The 26,509-nt window shown below is 38.7% G+C and overlaps 1 protein-coding gene and 1 long non-coding RNA gene across 3 annotated transcripts in view; one reads left to right on the forward strand and one right to left on the reverse strand.

The window, feature by feature from the left end:
- ache (acetylcholinesterase (Yt blood group)) overlaps positions 1 to 26,509 on the forward strand; it is a 58,766-nt gene that overhangs the window by 19,715 nt on the left and 12,542 nt on the right. For both annotated transcript variants that reach the window (XM_023949005.2, XM_078936708.1), the window contains exons 2-7: positions 12,402 to 12,924; positions 14,533 to 14,756; positions 14,838 to 15,098; positions 16,264 to 16,486; positions 17,377 to 17,613; positions 18,794 to 18,986. In XM_023949005.2, coding sequence (XP_023804773.1) covers positions 12,495 to 12,924; positions 14,533 to 14,756; positions 14,838 to 15,098; positions 16,264 to 16,486; positions 17,377 to 17,613; positions 18,794 to 18,986 — 1,568 coding nt within the window. In that variant the 5' untranslated portion in view covers positions 12,402 to 12,494. The remainder of the gene's footprint in view (positions 1 to 12,401; positions 12,925 to 14,532; positions 14,757 to 14,837; positions 15,099 to 16,263; positions 16,487 to 17,376; positions 17,614 to 18,793; positions 18,987 to 26,509) is intronic.
- On the reverse strand, positions 4,141 to 5,839 carry LOC144987348 (uncharacterized). Its single transcript, XR_013651219.1, has 3 exons — positions 5,406 to 5,839; positions 4,840 to 4,895; positions 4,141 to 4,697 (listed from the first exon to the last, which is right to left on the reverse strand). It is a non-coding gene; the product is annotated as an uncharacterized LOC144987348 (long non-coding RNA).

Here is a 26,509-nt window from a genome sequence, read left to right on the forward strand (position 1 = left end):
TCTTCTACATTGTTTGGTTTTGTAAATGTTTAACATCTCTTTGTCAAGGTTTCACGCATTATTTTATTTACTGATTTTTACTGTTAAGCTTGAGTTTTGACATTTTTGACTTGGCAGGACATCTCCATTAATTGAAAAGATACGTTTTAATATTGAAGGTTGTTTTTTGGTGTCAAAGGTTTTCATGTGGAGAAAATGAGGAATGAATCAAAAGAGACACATCTTTAGCATGTGGAGGCCCTGTAAGACACAGAGAGAAATTCAACTGTACCAATAATAAAAAAAATCTAATATAAGTTGCACTGGAGTAAAAGTTGCACTTTTGAGAGAAATTTATTTAACAAAAAAAGGGGAACAGGAATGAAAATTTAACCTTTGATTAACCAGTGCATTAATGAATCATATTAATGCAATGGATGACAACAATAGACTGAATATATGCATGCTTCACTACCATAATAGTCTATGTAAACGGACACATTTGCGTGTTTCTGGCCTCCGCTTTCAAAACCTTTCCTGCCACTACACACGTTTTTTAGTCCGTTTGTGGGCTCTACGGACAAAACACGTGACCATTGAACTCGTTGGAAGTGAAACTAGTTGAACTGTGACCAATCACACTGTAAACCCTAACAGTTGTATTGGCTCATAACTATTAAGGTTACACAACTTAAATGTCATTTTGTAGTTGATTCAACTATAAAGTATTAAGCTCTATCAACATTTTTTCACATTTAACTTAACAGTGCTCAATATTTTAAAGCTTATTTGTATCTAGCACTCAAAAAATTTTAAGATCCCTGAAGTAGCGTCATGACGTCATCACGTACTGGTGGGAGGGTCAAATCTCAACGTTAGCTCAGGTGGCCATGTTGGATTTGCCGAATGCGAGTATGCGACGTTTGAAATTGAAAGTCGAGCATTTTATTTTTCTGCAATGCGTTGTGATTTCGTCCCGCTTCAAGACGCCACAACCTCGGTTTTTTTCCATCCGCCTCATCGCTGATGTTTTCCTCAGTGGCGCCGTCTTGTCTTCAGCCCTGATTTAATTTGGTAAGTATCGTTCACGGTTTATTTTGAATGAAATGCTTTTAAAGTGCTCTTATACTACCGTAAATCTGGTTTACTGTTGTTTAAACATACGTGTGTTACGATGGTTTTAGAGCTTAATGTGACAAATGTACATTAGTTCGTCATAGCAGACGTATGGCGAGCCAAACCCAAAATGCGTTTCTGCCCGTAAGTTACGACAGTGATGAGTTTTTTTCAGAGGTAGAAATGATCTGTTATGCTGCAATCACACTAAATGTGATCTGCGTGTGAGATTCGCGTTGGAGGCTTCTGTTTGTGGCTAAAGTTTGCTGCTGGACACATGTCCGAAAATGTCACTCAAAGCCTCTAACGGTTGTGTGGGAGGAGCTACCGCCAACAGTTTTAAGCCTGGTTGCTACATGGAAGCATTGGGTTTTGAATGCAGCTTTAAGCTTTTATAAATCACTGATCTCCATTATAAAAAGGGTTTTTGTAAAAATAAATTAATCAACGTGCTCGTGTTGTGTTCAGGTACCGAACTACAGAGTTCAGTGTTTCACCTCCAGTTAGACGCCAAGGCCAGTGAGGTAACTTGTCTCCTGATCAGTTATTTGTCTAGAGCTATTTTAAAAAAATGCTATAGTTTGTGTAGTGCAATATATGTTTTGATCAGAATATAATTGAAACATTTTTCTTTACCATTGAAAAATCTCTTTTGGACTTTTTCAGATACTGAACTTCAGAGAGTTCAACAGAAAGTCACCATTTCACCAGGAAAGAGGTGTCAGTGGGTGAGTTTTATACTTATTTAATATATTCATCTTGAACTATGGAAACATTTATGCACATTTTAACTAGCCAAATAGAAATAGAGTTAAAATTATTTACAATTTAACCAAACATATTTAGATTGCAGGCTGAAGGTGGCACAATGGAATGGAGGTGCAAGTTGTGTTCTGCTACTTGAGCACTATGCAGTACTACATATAATGTTGCAGTACTACATAGCCAATATTCCAAAGTGTTTCCACTGCCATGTATGTGGAGACACTTTGGAATACAATAATACAATGATGTTGCATTAGCACCATTCCATCATTTGAAACCATGAAAACTCATCTGTCAAGATCTAAAATGGATTTATGTAGAGTAGATGCAGTCAGAGGAAATTGTGCAGTTTTTACATGTTTGTGGAACTTAAAGCTGCCTTTTTCTGAGACTAAGTCCACCAAAACAGACAGGAACTGGCCAGCTTGGTTAGGATTTATGACCTCCAGGTGAATTTCTAATGTATTTCTAATTCAAAAACGGATAACAAATCATTTGTAAACAGCTGTAAGAAGCCACGGTGTAACTTGCCTTAAAAAATGACTTTGGGTTTTTAACCTGAGGTGGATCATGCCATAAACACTGCATTGTCCTCTCACTAGAAATAGACATCTAGAAAAGGTATCATTTTATCATTTCTTAAAGTTCCTTAAGTAAATATTGGAAGTGTTTGCTCTGCATTTGCTTCAATGGTAATGGATATTTCTTTTTATGGACCAGCGTGATGTGAACATGAGACGGGCACTTGTCCTCCTTGCACTTCCTGTTTATCTGCATGAAGATGCCTCCAACTTCTTAGAGACCTGTACTGTAAGTGTACATGACTCCGTGTCAATGCTTTTCTCTAATCCTTTAATATTGATTGAGATTTTATTGAGTGGCATAATAAATAGGAAATTGTTTGTAGTTTGTAAACTGAGTGATATTTTTTAATGGTTTTAAGAATGAGACGGAAGATGAAAGGCGAACATCAGGGACTCCTGATTGGATGGAGCGGGAACCTTTTCGTTAACCTTTTCTGCTCCTGATCCATCATTATATGAATAAAGAAAAATGAAGCTTTAGTCTTAAATTATTTTATAAATGTCCTCCATTTTCAGAAAAATGCTAAAGAACTTTTTAAAAACACAATTTTAATTGGAGTTGGTCCTTAAAGCAGATTCCCAAAGATTCCCATTGACAGATGGCAGGAATGTCAGTTTTGGACATTAGTGTGATGAATATCTTTGAGGGTCTGAACTCATCTGTGTTTTTGTTTTGTATTTTCCAGAATACCAGACCTCACAGACACTGCTGTGGTTCTCCTCTCAGTTGTCGTGGTGACGCTCCTGATGCTGCCGTCAGTGGTCCCACAGATCTGGTTGACTAATCTCTTCTACTCTTCGGGGACATCTATGCTCTGGACCTACAGCACCCCAAAAAACTTGAACTTGCCTTCACATTTATTCAGAACGCTGTCATGAGCCTTGAGGACAGCAAACCACTGAAAGGGCGTTTATTGACACGGGAGAATGTTTCGTTGAGTGAGTCTCCCAGAATGGACTATTTGTTGGTTTAACAACTAATGTGTTTTGTTGTGATCATTTGCTTTTTCTGCTGTACAATTCAAAACACACTTTTTGTCAATATGTTGTGTGGCACTCTTATAATGCAGTTTTTATTTCACTGATTGTTTCATCCTCTTGATATTTGTGCTTTTTTCTTTTGAAAGAGCAATTAAAAAAAGTCTATTAAGCAATCACTATTGTGTGGCTTTCATGTTTGTTGGTTTTTATCAATGTTAGCTTTTAAATCTTGTAGTGGGGCAGTATCAATACCTCTGTTTAGAATACATTTCAAGTCCAAACATTTTAAGCTGAAGAATTTTAAATATTTTCAATGCTATACATTTGATGAGTTAGAGAATTTATAAAACATTTGAGTCAATTTTACATATTTTATGAGTTGAGTAATATTATAAAAATATAGTTTGTTAAAGTGTTTTTTTAGTTGGAAAAAATTAAAAACTTTGAGTAAATAATCGCTCTTTTATAAGTTGAGGAATCTTAATATTTTTAATATGAAATAATACAAATTTAAGCCAACTGACAACATAAATTTTAATAAATGTTAACTCAAAAGTTTTAATAATATAACTTAAAAACTATTGTGTAATCTGTTACAAAATAATTTTTAAGTTCTGTCAACTCGTTAGGGTTTACAGTGCACTGTAAACCCTAACGAGTTGACAGAACTTAAAAATTATGATTTGTTATCCGTTTTTGAATTAGAAATACATTAGAAATTCACCTGGAGGTCATAAATCCTAACCAAGCTGGCCAGTTCCTGTCTGTTTTGGTGGACTTAGTCTCAGAAAAAGGCAGCTTTAAGTTCCACAAACATGTAAAAACTGCACAATTTCCTCTGACTGCATCTACTCTACATAAATCCATTTTAGATCTTGACAGATGAGTTTTCATGGTTTCAAATGATGGAATGGTGCTAATGCAACATCATTGTATTATTGTATTCCAAAGTGTCTCCACATACATGGCAGTGGAAACACTTTGGAATATTGGCTATGTAGTACTGCAACATTATATGTAGTACTGCATAGTGCTCAAGTAGCAGAACACAACTTGCACCTCCATTCCATTGTGCCACCTTCAGCCTGCAATCTAAATATGTTTGGTTAAATTGTAAATAATTTTAACTCTATTTCTATTTGGCTAGTTAAAATGTGCATAAATGTTTCCATAGTTCAAGATGAATATATTAAATAAGTATAAAACTCACCCACTGACACCTCTTTCCTGGTGAAATGGTGACTTTCTGTTGAACTCTCTGAAGTTCAGTATCTGAAAAAGTCCAAAAGAGATTTTTCAATGGTAAAGAAAAATGTTTCAATTATATTCTGATCAAAACATATATTGCACTACACAAACTATAGCATTTTTTTAAAATAGCTCTAGACAAATAACTGATCAGGAGACAAGTTACCTCACTGGCCTTGGCGTCTAACTGGAGGTGAAACACTGAACTCTGTAGTTCGGTACCTGAACACAACACGAGCACGTTGATTAATTTATTTTTACAAAAACCCTTTTTATAATGGAGATCAGTGATTTATAAAAGCTTAAAGCTGCATTCAAAACCCAATGCTTCCATGTAGCAACCAGGCTTAAAACTGTTGGCGGTAGCTCCTCCCACACAACCGTTAGAGGCTTTGAGTGACATTTTCGGACATGTGTCCAGCAGCAAACTTTAGCCACAAACAGAAGCCTCCAACGCGAATCTCACACGCAGATCACATTTAGTGTGATTGCAGCATAACAGATCATTTCTACCTCTGAAAAAAACTCATCACTGTCGTAACTTACGGGCAGAAACGCATTTTGGGTTTGGCTCGCCATACGTCTGCTATGACGAACTAATGTACATTTGTCACATTAAGCTCTAAAACCATCGTAACACACGTATGTTTAAACAACAGTAAACCAGATTTACGGTAGTATAAGAGCACTTTAAAAGCATTTCATTCAAAATAAACCGTGAACGATACTTACCAAATTAAATCAGGGCTGAAGACAAGACGGCGCCACTGAGGAAAACATCAGCGATGAGGCGGATGGAAAAAAACCGAGGTTGTGGCGTCTTGAAGCGGGACGAAATCACAACGCATTGCAGAAAAATAAAATGCTCGACTTTCAATTTCAAACGTCGCATACTCGCATTCGGCAAATCCAACATGGCCACCTGAGCTAACGTTGAGAAAACGAAAGACCCTCCCACCAGTACGTGATGACGTCATGACGCTACTTCAGGGATCTTAAAATTTTTGAGTGCTAGATACAAATAAGCTTTAAAATATTGAGCACTGTTAAGTTAAATGTGAAAAAATGTTGATAGAGCTTAATACTTTATAGTTGAATCAACTACAAAATGACATTTAAGTTGTGTAACCTTAATAGTTATGAGCCAATACAACTGTTAGGGTTTACAGTGTGGCAGGGACTCACCTTTGGTAGTGTCGTATGGATGGCGCCTTTTTAAAACACGGAAGTTCCAACCGTTTGAAAAAGATATCATAAATTAGAAATTAATAATTATAATTATACTTAATTATATGAAACCAAGTCATTCATGTATCGGAATAGAGCTGTCAAAGAAAAAGTCTGGAGAGAGATTCACCAGATTTGCACCGCTTGGACATTTCACACCAAGCCTTTTCCAACTGTAGTTGCTGGACATGCTGTAGTATTGGGAAGACCAGTGTGAATACCGTATCCTAAAAGTGCGTTCGAAAACCTACGTTCAGTTAAAGCAACGCAGAGGATGAAGAATTCAATGAATTTAGTCATTTTAAGTGTTATAGTTAAGCTGGCTTGTTTGTCAACTATGGTTATCTGAATAATTGTTCATATGTATCAGATTACTTCTATGTTTAATATAGCCAAATTAGTATTAATGTGTAAATCAATGTCGCACATGGCGTAAGACATAGCGGCGTGTCTTCTTCTGCGTTGTTAATACTGACACTCACAGCTACAGTACCCTCTATCTAGCGGTTGTTGCTATTTATTTATCTATTTAAATCACATACGAGTCTCGCCTGAGTACAATTCCTGTCCTCGGCCAAAATATACGCAACTTTTTCTCTGAAATATACAGTGCTTAAATAACCAAAACCCTTTGGAGACTCCAGCAGATTTTGGTGATGGATGCAGGTTTTGTGCCTTGCTCAAGGTCATCTTAACTTGTAGACTGCCAATGCAAAAATCCAACCTCCAACTGGGGTGTACCAAATGACTGCTACATCTACAGAGGCTGCAGACCTGGAGCTCAACATGGAGCCTAAAGTCCTGTTTTTGGATCAGATGTGCATTTGATGAGCAGAAGGCGTCTGCAGTTTGCTTTCATGTTCTAATTTCAGCACCAAATGCAACGTAAATCACAGGAAGGGAAAAAAAAAGTCCTGATTGAGTTTGATTCAACCCATCGTCTTGTCTGTCAGGATTAAACCTGCCCAGCTGAGTTGATGTCAACTTGGACTTCTCTACAAAACGGCGTGGCTTTGAATCTCTGAAGCCCACTGACTCCCAGCATCCTTTATATGAAACCTTGTTCTGCCTCCCCCTCTTTTTTTCCGCCCTCTTTTCTGCCTTCCACGCAGCTGTCACAGCTATTAATAAGCGCAGCCTGCCATACAGAACTTCTTTCCGTCCTCAATCCCAGCCCTCGCTCTCTCTTACAGCCCACCAACAGACTCCACTTCTCCTCTGTTGTTGTGGCGGTGGCTAAGTTTAGACAATGACTGCAGACAAAAGTGGACCAAAATGAGACTTCATTTATGTTTTTTATGTCTTCTAAGTGTCTTTACCCCCACCCCAAAAAAAAAAACAACTCACACTGTAAACAGTCTAATCTTTACACCAACAGTTTTGTTGAAGATCATGAAATCATCTTTGTTTCTTCTAATGTATCATTTTATTTGGGAACTCCAGGTCCTGTGGCTGTTGCTTTGAGATTTTCTCCATTGGGTTTCATATTGTCAGTAAAACTGGACTCCAACATCAGAAATGAAAAAAGTCAATAAAACTTCAAAGGGATAGATGTAAAATACAAAATGAATTAATCACTTATCAGTTTAAAAATAGTTTGTAAATCCTTTTTGTTTCCTAAAACGTATATTTTCCAAAGAGAATTTTTAACAAATGGGATTATTTGTTGATATAAAACCCAGTTTTGCCTATATAAGTGTAATCTTCTATTTGTATATATTTTTTTAATTTAATTGACAGTCCATTAACTGACTGATTTTTAACAATGCACAAATTATTTTTTCATTTCTTCTTTAGAATTATATCTGCTAGATTAAATTTTTTAAAAACTATAAACACAAAAACACGTTTTTTCTTGCCTGTGTACCCAAGGAAGACCCAAAAATATACAAGCATTTCCTGAATCAATCTATTATTCTTAGCAATTTATTCAACATAATTTATTATTTCAAGGTTCCATTTTAAACCAATTTTATTTGCCTTACGTTCCCCATAACCAGCAGTTTAATCTGAAAAAATGTTCTCTAATGAGATCCTAAATATTGACATCAATGAACTGGATTGTATTGGAATTTATTTATTTCAAGCAATAACAACATAAAAAATACTAAAGAAGAAGAAAACAAAAGAGATATTTATCTTTACATATGAAATTTGGTATAATAATTAATTATGCTTTATTAAGTATGTGAATGATGCCCCTATAATTACTCTTGATCATAAATAGACCTATTTTTACTGTACATACACAACATGACACATTAAATGTGTTAAATATGAAGCTCTTCAACAATAAAAGGAGAGGAAGGAAGTAAATGTACATATACCCACCCCCATTATGCTCATGATTAATTAAAACCTAATAATTACTAATTACAAACTAATAGACAACCAAAGAATAGAAAAACATTGATTTAAAGGAAAATGGATGCACTGATTCATTTATTCATTGAAAATCCAGCCCTACTTATGAAAAAAACCTATAATTCTGCCAACCCGTTGATGGGTAAAAATCTCAGAGATACTGTTTTTGTAACCCCGCAGTGAGATGTAGTCGTCTCACTCGTCAGGGCTGCTTCCTACCTCTTGGATTGTTATGGTCGTTTAAGAAATAATATTTCCCATCTATGAAGTTTAACTTCCCATGACTTGGATACAGGGGCGGAGCTAGAAGCAAAAAAGCTCTGCCCCACACTTGCCCACCCCAATTTATGGGTGAAAAATAGTAAATATAGCAATATTTTTAAATAAAATGAAAACATAAGGAATAAGAAAGCTGTGAGAAATGCTTTGATTTGTAATGGCCTTCCACTCTGGTGTTTTGTCTGGGAGAGTTTTGTCCCCCCCCCCCCCCCCCCCCCCCAATATAAGATGGAAAAGCTTTTCCATCCAGTCAAAAGTTCCCTCCATTTTCCTCTACACACCGCACAGCCGTGCAGGCTATCATTTAAAGATCCCCTCCGATGAAAATGGTGCTTTTGGTGTTTTCAACATGCTTTTGTGGCATTTTGCTGATGATGGAGGACATACATGAAGGAAATTCATCTTACAATTACATTTCTGGGTATTCCTTTATTTAAATGAGAGCTTTTATGAGGCGACCGATGCCCTGATGCTGTGGCTGGAGATCTGCCCGACACGCTTGATGCGCTGAACTTCAGAAGAGCAACAATGTGTGTGGAGGCAGTTGTCGGCCACCTGTTGGGCTGCAGACTGCCATTTCTGTTCAGCAGGGTATGGTAGTGAGGGTGAGAGGATCAGCGTCGATTTAAAGGCTCACGGGCAGCTGTGAGTGTGTCAATGTCACGCCTGTCACTTTCTCCGTCCCCTTCCAAAGAAAACCTCCCAGAAAAAACTCACACTTCATTTTTTCTGACATGAGCTCTGGCAGGGGAAGCTGCAGAGAAGGTTGACTTTCCTTGACCTCGTCCAGGTTCTGACTGACTGAGCGGCCTGGATGGAGCTTTGTGTCTCTGCTGGCATTTTCTTCTGACAACAAGTTGTCAGGGATTTGACAGTGTTCAGTCCCAGTACTTTAGCACATTTTTGTTCTGTTGTAGTTGCTGTAGCTCAGCAGTGTATGTTTTTTTTTGTCTTACTGAAAATGTGCAATAGATTCTTTATTGAAGACTCTCCTTCTTTGCTTCAAATTAGGTGGATTGGAGTCTTGACAAAAAAAGGGCCAAAGCACAAATATAGTGGCACAAAAAAGTATCTCAGTCACAGATTCAGCAACTGAACAGAAATCTGTAATGTTCATCATAAATGCACTTCAAAAGATAGAGACAGAATGTAAAAAAAGAATGGATTGTTTTTTATAGAATTTGTGTATATAATTGAACAAACTCGCTCACAAACCTGATACTACTTTTTAAGAATCTCTCTAATCCTCTACTTGTTACTTGTATTAACTTTAACATCGGAGCTTTAGCTCCAGTATTGACGACGTTCTTTGAATTACCAGCGTTGCGCCGATATGCAACACTTTAAAGTATGTAACAGTCAAGAGGGTGAAGTAGTTCAGGTGTCCTTTAATGATGAGCTAATTAATTTTTGCCCCATGGAACTGAAGCTTTTTTAACGCTTCCTGTTTATTTGTGTATAGTCTACGACGGTATCCGTCCATCAAGGCTTTATAAGGTGGATGATCATGATTAATAAAGCGACGAACGCTGTTGGAGGCCTAGAGTTGATCTCTTCTGAGCCTCTGTGGTGTTTCGCACAACCTGTGAGCGTTACAAGTTCATCAACTTTTTCTCAAAGTGTGAAAAAAAAGCAATGCACCAATGAATACATAATTTACTGTAATTGATTGTAAAAACAATCAGAACCAACAATCACAGAGGTACAGTAAAATAGAAAGCATATAAAAATGATAAGGACATCTTCTAAACCCGTTTTGTCCCTTTCACGGTCACGGGGCTGCTGGAGCCTATCCTAGAGACTTGTGGGTGAAGGCAGGGAACACCTTGGACAGGTCACCAGTCTGTCGCATGGCCACAGTCACACACCCATGCACACTGTCACATTCACACCTAGGGACCATTTAAAGTAACCAATTAATCTAACAAGCATGTTTTGGGGCAATATTCATTAAAAAACCAATAAAACACAAATAACAAACTTAAAAACTGAAGGGCTTAAAAATGCGCTCATACCAGTACCTCCAGACTGATATTAAAGACTACTGAATAATTTAATGCTCTGAGGCATTAAGACGTCGTGTTAAACCAGAGATAAAATGTCTCAAAAGAGTTTGGACTCAAACAACTCACTAGGCCTTTTTAGTGTTTTATATATTTATTAAGTTTTCAGTTTTAAAACATAATACAAGCCAATTCAAACCCCAGTCCCCCACCCCCTCCTGCTGTCAGTTGCATATACACCAATATTAATTTAGTAAAGAAAATATAAGGAAATAAAATGGTACAAGTGATAGGCAAAGAGAAACATGAATATATCAAATCAGTCACAGTATATATAAAAAAACAATAAAGTGCAAATATATTAACACACACGTTAAGAAAAGATAGAAAAAAGGGTGGGGGGGAAGGGCATCATTCTGTCACACTATTATTTTTTCTAGTTTAAGATGGTAAAGCACATTTGGAATCCAAAATGATAAAGTGTGTGTGTGTGTGTGGGGGGGGGGGGGGGGTAGTCCCTCTGGGCATCATTATCTGCATGCTGGATGCCCTGTAGTCAACCCACATGTGTGGCGTGTCCAAAGCAGTGCAGTAAGATATGAATAAAAGCATTTTTAACAAAATCAGAACATGAATTAACCCTGCATGTGAGAGTGTTTGCCTGAGCACATACTAGAGATCATTTCAGATGTCATCATCATCGTCATTAGACCTGCACAATAAATCGTAAATTTATCGTTATCGCAATATCAAGCCGTGCAATACGCATATCGTACAAGATGGCAAAAATTGCATTAGATGGTCACCTAAAATGTGGCAAAACAATCTTATGGCAGCTTGAAGTGTTTAACGAAACCAAAAAATCCCTTTATGCATTTGACCAATCGAATGGAGCCCTTCACGTTGTCGACCAATCGAATGAAGCGCTTTTATGTTAGATGTTTGCCTCCCATGTAGACTAAGGGGATTTGGAGTGTAATTTATGTGGACTCCTATTTAAATTAAACAGGGAAATTAAACTGGAATTGAAGTTTTTGGTTGTTTTGCTATTTGTTCATGTATCTCAAGTTATATTGTCATCGTTTTCCTCATATCGCGCAGGGCCGATATGAGGAAACATGAACATGACCAAAATATTTAACTTAATGACAGACGTCAAGCTCAGTATTACATCCTTAAAAAGCAGGAAAATTCTGGAATTCTGGAAAAGGTCTGGGGACAATATGCCCCCTTCCCTCACCCCATTGCTCACACCAAAACGAGACGAAACACTTGATCCCCACCTGACCTGCATTTTCTGATGAGCGTACACCTCAGGGTTAGTGATACGCCCCACATCAGTGAAATCTGGGCTCAAATCCCAAACTACTTTCTTTGAAAAGTTGCCATGTTTTCTTTCTAACCTGTGCTAAACATCCACAGATGAATAAGGCAGTGTGTAGCCTTTGTGTACTCAAAGCTGAATCTGCTCTTGATTCACAATGATTTGAATAAAGAAACACTTAGACAGGCAATTTTGAGCTTATTGTCTTCATATATGTCCTCCATCATCAGAAAAATGCTATGAGAACATGTTAAAAAACATTTTTATCAGGGTGGGTCTTTAAATACAGAAAAGGCAACCAAACCCGAAATATATCAGTTACTTTAAATAATAGTTGAGCCTAAAAATGACTAAATATAGGGGTTTCAGGTTGTTTGTCTTGTGATATCTTCCAAGGTTTTTGTCCATTGGCTAATAACTTTTTATTCTCATAGCTTCCTTTGTTGTGTTTCTTCTCCCTCCTCTCCATCTGTCCTCCGTTTAATTAAAGAAATCTCATTACTCTCTCTGTCTGCCTCTGTCCTTTTGTAGATCTGAGGGAAAGCAGAGCAGACCCTGTCCTCCTTGACTGAAGAGGAAATCACAACCAGCGCTTTCACCACACCAACACTTTTGACCTTCATCATGCAGCCCTTCCCTTTTTTCTTCTTCTCCCCCTTCCTCCTCTTCCTCATCCCCAGCTGCTCCACGCAGAGTGAGGCCGACTTTATCGTTCAGACAAAAAGTGGGCGTGTTAGGGGTTTCCAGGTGACAGTGCCAGACCAAAGCCGCCCAGTCGTCGGCTTTTTGGGAATACCGTTTGGGGAGCCACCGGTGGGAAAGAGGCGTTTTCGGCCCGCTGAGCCAAAGCGCCCTTGGCAGGGCGTGTACAAAGCCGACTCCTACCCTAATGCATGTTTCCAGTTTGTTGACAAATCTTATCCTGGCTTTCCGGGCATAGAGATGTGGAATCCCAACAGGGAGATGAGCGAGGACTGCCTGTACCTCAACATCTGGGTGCCCTCATCGGTCAAACCACATAATCTGCCAGTTATGGTTTGGATCTATGGGGGAGGTATGTGCTCACAATACTTTTAAATCCTTTCCAAAAAAATATTCACTAAGTATCTTACAACGCATGATCTGTTAGCTTACTATTGGCCCACATGGTACAGTCCAAAGTAAAATGCATCAGGACAAATGTGAAATGCAAATCAGTCGCGATCTGATTGGAATCATGAATCAAGTGTCATGTGCGGGGAGGCTCGAGAGCCGGTAGGACCCAGACGCAGAGACGGGAGGCCAACGGGTTAAGGACTAGAGGTTTAATTAACAAAAAGCGCTGCCGAGCAGGATGACCAAACAAAACAAAAACTTACGGTGGCGTGGCAAGGGACATGGAACAAGGACTCTAGACAAGAAGACGTTAACAACATGAGCAGAAGTTAATGGACCAGCACAAGAGGAAGGCAGAGACAAGACTTATATACAGGCAGGGCAGACAAGACACAGGTGAACACGATCAGGGCAGAATGGGGACCAAAGGAAGTACAACTCAAGACATGACAAGACAGGAACCCTTTCAAAATAAAACAGGAAACAGAACCAAACAAGACAGAACAAGAACTAAAATAAAAAAACAAGACAAAACAAACTCAAACCATGACATCAAGATCAATTGACAGTGATTCTCACTGTTTAAGCTTAATAAGTCTTAGTGGTTCCTATATGTTTGTTGTTTTACTGGATGAATGAAAATTTTAATAATATATATACATGTATATACATATTATATTTCTATTATTTAAACTATTATTTTGAAAATGAGATCAGAATCAACAAAACACAACAGCTAAAAAGACAAAGATTTTGAAAAAATACACAGTTGTCAAGTTTTACTGTCAACTTCCTGGTTAACTTCAGCAGTAAACAAAACATAACTGTTGCTTTGGGTCATTTTACAACAAAATGTTTTCCACAGAATTTCATATCCTTAAAGTTTTTCTGACTACAGTTCCAGTAAACCAACAAATTAAGAGACAGCAGCACCTCAATGAAAATGAAACAACTAGAAAACCCTCACAGTCCTTCCATCTAAACTGACTACAGTTTTTTTTTGCATATTCATCTTATGGATGTGTTTATTTTCAGAACTGATCTCAGTAAACTGAACTTCCGGCTCTTTTTGTTCCATCTATAAAAACGCTTTTACTTTGAAAATGACAAGCTTCACTGACACTTTACTTTGAAGGTTTTTTCTACTTTCGTTCACAGTAGCCCAGTGTAGCCTTTGTCCTCAAAATCCAACATTATTCTACTGTTTAAGATAGATAATTACATAGCCCGAAGTGTGTTTTTACTGCACTTAGAAAGGTAACGAATAAGTCTGAAAATATTTGTACTTGAATCTTCGGGAACAGATTGGGAATGTTAGAGAAACAATCTGTACAAGTTTTTAAAATGATGCAACATTTGTGAAGATTTGTTATCTAGCGAAAAGAGCGCAGGTTGAACTGGTTGTTTACAGACAAACGAGACCATCCAATAAAACTGTAATTGTTTACCAAATGCAAACACTATACATCAAAGGTGATGCTCCTGAGAAAGTTCAGAGACATACATGACTTCAAAACGCTATGATGTCTAGAGAGAAGTTTATTACTGAGATATGTAACCTTTTCAGGGTTCTACAGTGGTTCTTCTTCGTTGGACGTGTATGATGGTCGCTACCTAGCCAGTGTGGAGAATGTTATTGTGGTATCGATGAACTACCGCATTGGTGCGTTTGGCTTCCTTGCTCTGGATGGGACATCGGAGGCTCCTGGGAATGTGGGTCTGCTGGACCAGAGGATGGCCCTGCAGTGGGTGCAGAACAACATTGCTTCCTTTGGAGGAGACCCCAGACAGGTTTGTTTTGTTTTCTGCTTGTGTTTTATTACTCATATGTGTGGAAAATATAGTTTTTTTTTCTTTTAACCTGTCAAACAGGTGACCATCTTTGGTGAAAGTGCTGGTGGTGCCTCCGTGGGATACCATCTGTTGTCTCCAGGCAGTAGGCCTCTTTTCACCCGGGCCATTCTCCAGAGCGGGGTCCCCAACTGTCCCTGGGCCTCAGTCACCTATGCTGAGGCTCGGAGGCGTGCCACACAGTTGGCCAATGCGGTCGGCTGTAATGGAGGCAATGACACTGAACTGGTGGACTGTCTGCGGGGTAAAACTCCACAGGAGCTTATTGATCAGGAATGGCAGGTAACAGCCTTCTCCTTGATTGTCTAAAGACCATTATTGGATAGTCTAGTTTGTTTGCTTCCCAAATTTGCTTCTTTTGCTGAATTGTCCAAAAGCCATTCTTTAAGAACCCGCTTTTGGAATAGTCTGCTTTTGTAAAATCCAACCTCGTGTTGCGCCAGGAGTCAAAACCAGACTAACTAAACTGGTCCCTCCTTTTGTCATGTTTCTGGAGTTATGGTGCTTCCTGTCTTTAGGTGTCTGCTATCAAAGGTGTTTACATCATGTTTTTCATGCTCACACCAGACTCTGAAATGTCATTGGAATGACCGCTTCCAGTGAAAGGCTTTGTAAACGCGCGCATATGCACGTTTCTGGCCTTCGCATGAAAACTTTAGGGGTTCACGTATAGCTATGCAAGTTGTTCAAGTGTGTGTGTGTGTGTGTGTGGGCTCTACGTAGTCTATGCCGCAATTGAACGCGGGCAAAAAGTTAAACCAGCTGAACGTTGAACAATCTGGGACTCGACTTGGTAGTGACAAATGGGTAGCCTCCTTTTCCAAACATGGAAGTACCAACTGTTTAAAAATTGATTATGGAGGGGAAATTAGGAATTGCGGTCTGTGCCCAGCCTGAATTATAAGACACAAAGTCTTTCATAAATCGGAATAGATCTGTGTACGCAGCATAAGAGAAATGTCCTAATCTTCTTCATTCTGTTTCTGACTGCTAGCAATGCAGATTTGCCATCTGTAGAGGACATCTCTAAACCTCTCAACCCTTGCATGCTATTGAATGAACCCCTTTTGGTATCTACAGAGGCCCTTTGGGGCTTTTCAACTATACTAAATGTGAAGGGGTAGGGCTCTAGAAGTTGTAGTTTTTTGTTGATTTTAAAAAAAAGTTTTGAAGGGGTAACATTTTTTCTTCTAGTAGTCAGGAATGTGTGGTACATTTAATTCAAGCAAGTCCATGGACAGTAGTCCATCTTGCATTTCCTCTTGTTAGGATGCTCTTTATTTGACAGTTGTAAAGTGGAGATTTTCCATTTAAGTGCCAAAGCAGTCATTCAGATACACATCTTTCTGCATGCTGTGGTCCTGAAGTCGGATTGTAGAACCTCTGCTTTTGATCATTTTTTTGTTTAAGGCACACAATCTTATAAGGACTTACCGTTCTGATACAGGTGCTGCCATGGACCGCCCTCTTCCGGTTTTCCTTTGTACCGGTTGTGGATGGGGAGGTTCTTCCTGACGCTCCTGAGGCCATGGTGAATTCAGGGGACTTTAAAGACACCCAGATCCTTCTGGGAGTCAACCAGGATGAGGGCTCCTACTTTCTGCTATACGGAGCACCTGGCTTCAGCAAGGACAACGACAGCCTTATTTCCAGAAAAGACTTCCTAGCAGGTAAATTAAAGCCGCTGATAATTACGGCACTATGTGGAAAAATGTGGTCGATTTTTGAGAAGCAAATGACCAATTATTAGCTTTGGTAAAAGAAACATTTTTTATTTTTTTCTGAACAAGAGTTTGATTGGCAGCACTTTCCCCTAAATTCTATAAACTGTAAATCTCACCACCTGCACGCAACACACAACAACATACAAAGTAGACATTTTAACCCGTTAAACTGTCCTACTTTCCCATGAATCTGTCCTTCCCTGCTGTGTTTAACAACCTAACATCAATACTGTGCTTGCGTTCACATAGGTAGGATTAACTGATAAGGGATCTAGATAGCTTTATCTATCAAGTTGTGCTAATCTCACAAGGTGGGATTAATCGTTAGAATACCGGCGACACCTGAGTAACACAAAATCTTTGACATACCAAAACTCTTAAACCCTTTACACAAACAAGCATAATCTTCTGGAATAACGTTGCGTAAACGGTTAAAGAGTTACAGTCGTCGAAAAAATGTCAACACTGGAGCTAAAGCTCTGTTGTTCAAGGGTCAAGAGAAAGAGCCTCCAATCTGCAATAAAATACTGACAGTAAAGGTTTTTATGAACAAATATCAATGACTGTGAATCAGTGGACATTAAATGTCTACTGGACCTGATGGTATCTGTAGTGCTAATAGACTACGGTTTTAGGTATGCTGCTATCTTGGTGTAATATGACTTTGCCAAATTGTAAACCTTCCAAAAATGGCTAAAAGTTAAAGAAACGAGCATGACTCTTGTTGGTACTTTGCCACTGCTGCCATATTAAACGTTGATGTACGTACATAAACATGTCTAAATTGTGTTTAATCTACATCTCTTAAGTCACTTCCGCTTTTTTTTGTACTATAGGGGTCAAGATGGGTGTACCACACGCAAACGACATTGGTCTGGAGGCAGTGGTGCTGCAGTACACGGACTGGATGGACGAGAACAACGGGGAGAAAAACCGCGATGCCATGGATGACATCGTGGGCGACCACAATGTCATCTGTCCACTGGCTCTCTTTGCTTCCTCTTATGCCAGACACCACGCTGAAAAGGCTAACAACGGTTTTGGACACTTGAACAATGCAGGAAATTCACAAGGTAACTGCTGTGTGTTTTTGTTCTCGTTTTTGTATCCTAGTGTATCCTCCCCCTTGTTTGTGGGGACTTGAAATAACATCAAAAATAGACAGCCTTTTGATTTGTCTAACACAGTTTGGACAACATGCAACAATTTGTGTTATTTTTTTGTATTTTGCAAAATTAAGTACGGGTTAATGGCCGACGAAGTGTGCATTATTACTTTTTAACGCATGCCTTGGAAGCCTTTACCGTCCAACGCGAAGCGCGTTAAAAAGTGATAATGCACACTTCGAAGGCCATCAACCCGCTTATACCATGGTCACCTACAAAACCACTAAATAGTAACCAGTTTTTAGTCCTTAATTCTTGTTTTTTTTCCGATTTGGATTTTCTCTTTTCCTGAATTTCCTAAACTATTTGTTACGTGGAGCGGAGTGGGGCCACAGAATTTATTTCTGATATTTTTCTGTTACATAGATGTCACCGTGGGCTCTTATGGGTTCAGCTTTTCCAAATTGTTGGTTGGTTGAGACTTACGCAGTTTATGCCTATTTTACGTAGTTTATATTACGTAAATATTACACAATTGTGAACGATTTTTGTGAGATGAATACGCAAATTTGTGGCTTTCCACCACCATTCCACGAATGTCTAACGGGCGTTTCACGGATGTACCACCCATGTATAACTTTTACATCGCATATATGAATTGCATATAAACAGCACAATAATCCCACACGGTTCATGTTCTACGTTAATTTACGGGTTCTTTGTACTTCCTCCGTGGTTTTAACATAGTTCATTCGTAATACATCTGTGAAAATTTCACATAAAGACCACAACTTTTCTCACTCTCTTTTCCCCGTATATTCACGTATGACCAATTGTCATACGTGCAAAATGTAGGTGGCTGTGTGACGCGGCCTCTTGATTTCTTTACAGCTTTCTTAGTTTGCCTGGCTGTATTTAGTTAAGGATCAGCACAGGTGTAGTAGTTTTTCAGTCTTTAAAGAGTATATTCTCCCAACAAAATAACTGCAACTGTACTTGAAAGATGGCTTCCTGTTCACAACCAGGATGGCTTCACCAGCTCTTATATTTACAGTCTATGATGCGCTGTCCAGGTTTCTTTGAGTGGTAGCTTAGGAGAAGTGCAGCCTCACTGCTCCACATGTTTTTGTCTTCCTTGCTTCTAAAGGAGGGGTTTACCTTTACCTCTTTGATCACCGCGCCTCCAATCTGGCCTGGCCCGAGTGGATGGGCGTGATCCATGGCTACGAAATCGAGTTTGTCTTCGGCCTGCCGCTGGAGAAGAGACTCAATTACACCTCAGAGGAGGAGAAACTGAGTCGACGCATGATGAGATATTGGGCCAACTTCGCACGAACAGGGTGAGAAACTCCTGACTGTCAAAAAATAGCTGGGGGGGGGGGGGGGGGGGGTTGCCCCCACCCTGAAACCCCATGTGTTTGCATGTTTGTCACACTTAACATGTTTTAGACTAATACAATCAGTATTAGTATCAAGTATTCAACAAAAGGGGAAAAAACCCTGTTTTGAATGAAGAAGTGTCTGGTCATTTCTGCCAACCGACCCCCTCCCATTCATTCATAGCAACATTGACAGTCTACAGACCCCTTCTAACAAATTAGAACATCATGGAAAAGTGAACTCATTTCTATAATTCAGTTCAGAAAATGTAACTTTCATAGAATTTAAGTTTAGTAGATGATTAGTTGGTCAAACTCAGTTTAAAACATTCATGTTCTGCAGCATTTAGGGAGATTTCTCCACAATGTTCAGATTTTTTGAAATCCTGTTTTTCTGGGTTTTATAAGCTGGAACCCCGATGTATGTAAAAATAAACAAAGAAATGGTCTAAATCAATTAAACAGTGGGCCCTGAAAGTTAATTTTTTGAACGGAATTAGGCAAATGAACACACTTTCCCATGATTATCTAACTTTTAGGAAAGGGTCTGTATTTCAGTGGACGAATTTTGGATTCTTAGTATTTGGTTTATTATTATTATTATTTTGGTCATTGTTCTGCTCTAAAACCCAAGAGCGCTGTAGCCTGAGCTCACAGATGAAGATGAAGGATGTTCTTCTTCAGGAAAGTCTGGTAGACAAAAGACTTTAAGCTTTTCTTTACCACACTAGGTCAACAGGACCTTAGGCATCAAAGCAGACAGTTTCTGTGAGGTTCTTTTTCCTTAAATACAGATACATTTACACCAAATTTAAGCATGTTTAGTCTCAGAATATGTTTCCCCAAAGACTGAAGAAGACGGGGCTTTTTCGTGCACTGGATTTTGTCTTGACCTCTGGCATGCAGGCTGGTGTTCTTGGTCCTGGAGTCTGCAATTGTACAACTCCTTTAACCCATCACTATGGTTTGAAGAAAAATACAAATAATAATCGGGCATGCAGTTTAATGTTCATTTGTTTTGGTTAGTTTTATAGTTTATGTTTTGATTTTTAAACTGATCTGATATTATTATTGTAAAAAAACAAAACATTTTTTTATTACACTGGTGATGCTACAATAAATCAACAGTCCTTGTGTGCCTTTTTTACGCTCCTCCAAAATGGAAACAAGGCAGATACTGCAGCAAAATGATGGTTCAATCTTCTGTCAGAGATGTTAATGAGTTGCTGTTGAGAGGCAAAGCCCCTAATGTATTAGGGGGAGAACCTGTCCCGGTCTCTTTCTAATGATGGAGTTGGGAATGCAGGCCTTATAATTGGATGTTGTGAAGCTTTCTCTGCTGTCTTGGATGAACTGTTACTGCTATATTGGGGTAAATTTAGTCTGCCAGCTTGTCACCACTTTACCATGTTGTGGTGTCTGTGGATTATGACAAACTATTTGTTTTTTTTTAAGCTTTAGAAAAGCTTTTTACAGGCTGATAGATTTCAGGTATTGACCCCATCTTGTTCCTGAATGTCTGTGGATCTCCTCCCTGGAGGAGATCTGCTTCACTTGTGAGGCAGACCATTGCCGATGGAGAGCAGCTGTGGCAGCAGTTTGGTTCCACTAACTAAACTCACCTTTTTGAAGCTGGATGAGCCTCGTAGTCTGTGTTTTAATAGGGGGGAGGCGGACTCTGAAAGATAAGATTAACCTTTAGCTGGGACTATTTCTCCCTCCGAAACACACTTAAAGTTAGTTTTTTCTAAGAATGGGCTGATGCAATTTTCTGCGGCCGATACCTATAACCGATATTCCCCTGCAACTGTGGCCAATAGCCGATCTTTGCAGATACCGATACTAAATTATCTACAGTAGCACAAAGTTTAGATTTCCTTTTTGTTTTTTTATTAGAAATGCACAACTTGGACAATCACGTCATACTCGGCCTTTTAACATAAAGCAAATGATTTCATAGGAACAAGGATCACTTTAAAGCATTTATATTACTATATGTGTAAGCATTCAGATCACTTATGGACTATTGGACATAACTGTGAACCATAAGCTCATCATTGCCAGGGATCTATTAGGAACAACATGTAACTCTGTCAAAGATAACATTTACCTGAAAACAGCCGATTACTGACTATGACTCTAAACATGAGCTTCCTAATCTGTTAGGAACAAGTATTCATTTAAAAAATAAAGTTTTATGAAAGCAGTCAGAAGAATTTCAATAGATTTTTTTTGTATCGGACCGATACAGATAAACTCAAACTATGCAAATATCGGCTGATACCGATCCTGGCATCGATATATCACCCATAGTTGATTTTTTAATGAATTTTTTGAACCTGAATGAACACCTGTAAGATTCATATGGCCTGCAGTGACTCACAGTGATTTTCAATCACGTTAAGTTGAATTCTTTGTTTACACTACTGAGTCCATCTAGTTTGATGTCACATTTTCCAGATATGTATTTAAGGGTGAGTGGTAATAGGTTCTAAATATTTACTCACTTCAAAAACCTATTTTCAAATGATTATGTCAGACACAGATATTGTTTTTTTTTAAATTATTTTTAAGTTTTCAGCTTTACAGTACAAAACAGTATGATAAACATTACAATTTGAATTCACTCAAAATTCCTTAGTACACAAACATTAAAATAATTTTTTTTCTTTGTAGAATATATGAACATTGAACTATTGGGAGTGACCAGTATTTATCTATTTGTTTGTATTTTTGAAATAAGATGTGGCATATGTAAATTAGCATATTGGACCCACTTTTTCCAGCATAACACAAACCAGCTTTCTCTGTTGTTCAAATGTGCAGTTAGTTCTTCCATTTTATATATTTCTAATGTTATTTCCCACCAGATTGTTAAATTTGGTACATGGGAAAGGCAATTGTTAGTTAAGCATTTTTTGCTCGCCACTAACAGGGCACCCAGCAAGTATTTATCTTGTTTAGACAATTCCTGTGGCATATATCCAAAATAAACAGTTTTAATTTCCAGACATTGTTTTTTATTATTATTATAACGGCTCTGGCTTCCGGTGCTAGCAGCGAGCGAAACACCGGTCATTGTGACAGCCTTAGTCACATACTCCACGGCTGCTGCAGGTTTTTGGCACTAACTCCCTTCCCTGACCGTGCACAAATGCTTTACGCACGGGATGTGCACGTGGTATGTAAGTGGCCACAGGATCCCCGTGGGATGCCCACACAAACTATCCTCTGACTGTCTGACTTTCTCATTTCGAACAGCGAGATTGCACACACAGAGCACGGACCTATCCCTGAAACAGCTTCCTCCTTTGTTTGGATCCTGTTCTTTTTCCGTTCTTGTCTGTTTTCCAGCACTTTTGGAAGCATGGGAACAAATTTCTTCCTGTCCTCTTTGCTATTTCATTTTAATACATTTTGATAAGAATGACGGTACCGCGATGTAGCTGCAGGTTCAGCTTTTTTCGGAAAAGCCCCGCCCCTTTAACTGTCTCCACCAATCATTCTTAGAGGCTTAATCACATGTCATCAGTCTGACCAATCAGAAGTGGTTAAAGTCTTCACTTCCTTGTTCTGATTCTTCTCATAAAGTCGCTCAGTTCTAACAAAAATACCATCTAAAGCTCGTCTTTAGCGGTGCAGCTTTCCACAGAATCCGGTATCAGACCGTGGAATTAGTGAACAAAACAATGAAGCTCAGAGACGCGAGTCTGTCTGCCATCACTACAACTCCCATGATGCATTGTGTTAAGGTGACAGCGTCTCTGCTCAACGAGTCTTCCCTGTTAAACGTCTTGAAACCACAACAAACACGAATCAAACGGTTTTTATATCTTCTTGATGAAATCAGAGGTCAACAGTTTAGTTCTCCTTCAAGGTTTGTGTTTATTAACAGCCAAACGTCCCAGAGTTTGGTCCAATTCGTCTTTCTAACTGAAACACTTTTCTAATAACGTCTGGATTACTTTATATGTTAAATTTAAGAAGTAATAACAACATTTAACAAACAGGATGAAGGTGAAGTGGCCAACAGACACAATTAAACTAAATTCAAACAATTTAATTATCTAAAAAGAAATAAAACATTTTTGTTAAAGTTTTCAAAGACTTCATCTTTGATTAAGACAAAAGAAAAACTAATAAAACTTCAACCTGTTCACTTTTTGTGTAGCTACACAAAACATAAATATAATGTTAGTCGTTTTGTTTCAAATGTATCAAACTTATTGTGATTGTATTGTTAAAAATTACAGTTGCCTTTGCACCAACATTTAAAAAATAAATCACTATTTAGAATATATTTGTTTTTTTGTGAGGTTACATAAAATTGCATGGTAATAAACTGGAGGAAAAGAAAAAACAACTACCACGGTAAAATTTCAAATTATTTAGTTAAATTATTGCTGAAAACTAAATTCCCTTTTATTACAACTTTTAGAAAAAAACAGCTGCAACTTCCAGCTTTTTCTTACGCAATGATCACAGAAATACATGTGAGATTGCTGAGGGACTGCAAATCAATACAGACTATGAGTTTCTCCTTTTTCAATATTTGGATGATTTGAACAATTTTTGCCAAAAAGTGTGTTTAAATGTATTTTGCTTAATAAACCATCCACATTTTTATCTTTAGAAGACAGTGGATTCATAAATAATTGTTGCAAAACGCAAAATTGATGACGTCAAAAAAAAAATAGTGAGGAGGATGTCCGAATTGCTTTTAAAATTCAGGGAACTACATAATGCCGCACTATATAGTTTTTTAGTAGTTTGGGGTTAGGGTGGGAATTCGAACACAGCTAATGACTTTAAAGCCGGGCGTTACTACCACTTGATGATGTCATCAATAGCCGCTGATGTAGGTACCATAACCGTTCGGCCTGGAACTTCCGTTCGGGTTCCTGGGACTAATGCTGACGTCACATTATGTACGTTGGTCGGATGACGTGTCAGATAGTGATTGGTCTGGACAAATTAGGATACTACCATAGAAGAAGATATTATGAAGTCTGTTGTAAACAAACAGAGCTCTGACATGGAGTGAGATTTTCTTCTAATGTGCTTTTATTATTGAAAAATGAAATGGAAATTTGTAAAGCCCAAGCAGATCTCCACGCTACGTAGTTTGTCCAAGTGGGGCCACCGTAGTGTGACGTTTCCTTCAGTCGAAAGGACCCCGAATGGAAGTTCCAGGCCGAGTGGTTATGGTACCTACACCGCTCATCTACATTAGCGCGTAGCTGCCAGTGCTTAGAAAATGTATAATATCAGTTTTTTATCTTTAGAAAGTCATGCAAAAACAAAAAGTCATGACTTCCATTTAAATGTAAACTTCTGTGCTTCAGAGCACGCCCACTTGAAGAAATGGGTTTCTCCCCCGCGTCACAAGCGCGACGCAGATCACCCTACCGGCAGAGGGACATCCAGTGTAAGTCCCCATGGCTTCCCCTTAAAAAAACTAGTTTGGACACCACTGCAGCTTCAAATGCCCCTACACTTGGAGCAATAGGGAGGAGCTGTAGAGGTAAGGAATAAATTCGCATTTAGCCTTAGAAATGAGGAAATTTGACAGTCAGAGTGTAGTTTGTGTGGACATCCTATGGTAACTTAACGCAGTGTTTTTCAACCTTTTCTGAGCCACGGCACACTTTAACCTTAAAACAAATCCCGCGGCACACCAGCATCCAAAAAAAAATAAGAAAAAAAGGAGAAACTCATAGTCTGTATTGATCTACAGTCCCTCCACAATCTCACACGCATTTTTGAGATAATTGTTGCAGAAAAAGCTGGAAACTGCAGCTGTTTTTTTTCTAAAAGATGCAATAAAAGTTAAGTTAGAAGATTTAAAAACAGTTTGATGTGTGTTCGTTGGTTATAAGACGTTTAACAACAGATCTCCTTGTGCACTGTCACTCTCACAACCCAATGCATCATGAGAGATGTAGTGCATAAAACGGCCGAAGATCGCTTTTCGGAGCTTCATTGTTTTGTTCACTTGTTCCACGGTCTGATACCGGATTCTGTGGAAAGCTACACCGCTAAAGACGAGCTTTAGCTGGTATTTTTGTTAGAACTGAGCAACTTTACGAGCTAAATCGGGACAAGGAAGTGAAGACTTTAACCACTTCTGATTGGTCCGACTGATGACATGTGATTAACCCCCCCAAGAATGATTGGTGGAGACAGTTAAAGGGACGGGACTTTTCCAAAATACAGCCGAAGCTGCAGCTGAATCGCGGTACTGTACCGTCATTCTTATCAAAATGTCTTGAATAAAATAAAATAAACGCAAAGAAAAAGTATTTTACGATCTTTTATATTCCTAACTCCTCAGTGTTTTATCAGGGCCTGTTTGGATGAACAGAGAGCTGAAATCCTGGAGATGGAAATGTTTTTAGATCAGTTAATGAGGGCAATTTCCCACGGCACACTTGACCATCTCCCACGGCGCACTAGTGTGCCGCGGCACACTGGTTGAAAAACACTGACTTAACGTATAACCTGCACACCCTATGCGTGCAGCATTTGCGAGGGGTTAGTAAGGAGCCAGTACTCGCACCTTACTGACCAGAGCATGGCGTAAAGGACGCCATACGACAGCATCACCCGTACATCTCAAGTGCGTGTAACTCACATCATCCTAACAAATACAATACGATCATCTCACCACACAGACGACAATGGTACGTTTAATGACCACAACCCTCCATGGACCCTAACAACCCGTACAGGTGAACCCCCACCCAGGTGCACGCGACTAAAAGAGCTTATGGATAAAGCTGCAAATGGCTGCTCTAAAATACAAACCTAGTTCTGGAAAAACCTTGAATGTCCTTTAAATTGGAATAAAATGAAAATGCAAAGATTTCCAGATAGATACTTTATGGCAGGGGTCTCAAACTCAGTTTACCTTGGGGCCACTGAAGGCAGGGTCTAGCTGAGGGAGGGCCGCAACTTCAACACACACACACACACACACACACACACACACACACACACACACACACACACACACACACACACACACACACACACACACACACACACACACACACACACACACACACCAGTAAACTTGTATGGAACATCTACAATACTATTAACTATACTCTATAATAAACTGTTTTCTGTACAAAAATTACTTATAAAACTCTCATTCAAATAAAACACAATGAAATAAAACACGTAAATAAAAAACTCAATAGGTAAATAAATCAGTAATACATTTTGAGTCTCGGTTGAATGGTTTTTTTTTTTTAAGTTTACTATTTAAACCACAAATCAGTAAAGGAGAAACAAAATTCACTAACCAGTTTTGGATTTTCTTTCTTATAACATTTTGAATAAATACCTTCTAAAAAGGAAAGTAAGGAACTCCTAAATGTGTTCTGGGTAGGGGGCTGTCAGGTTTCCCTAAATGTTCCCCCGTCTTTCAAGCCCGGTCAATGTCACGCCCCCATGGGTCATATACCCCACTGTGATTG

Source organism: Oryzias latipes, chromosome 18, assembly GCF_053564925.1.
Source record: "Oryzias latipes strain Hd-rR chromosome 18, Olatipes_Hd-rR_3.1".
In the NCBI taxonomy this organism is placed as follows: Eukaryota; Metazoa; Chordata; class Actinopteri; order Beloniformes; family Adrianichthyidae; genus Oryzias; species Oryzias latipes.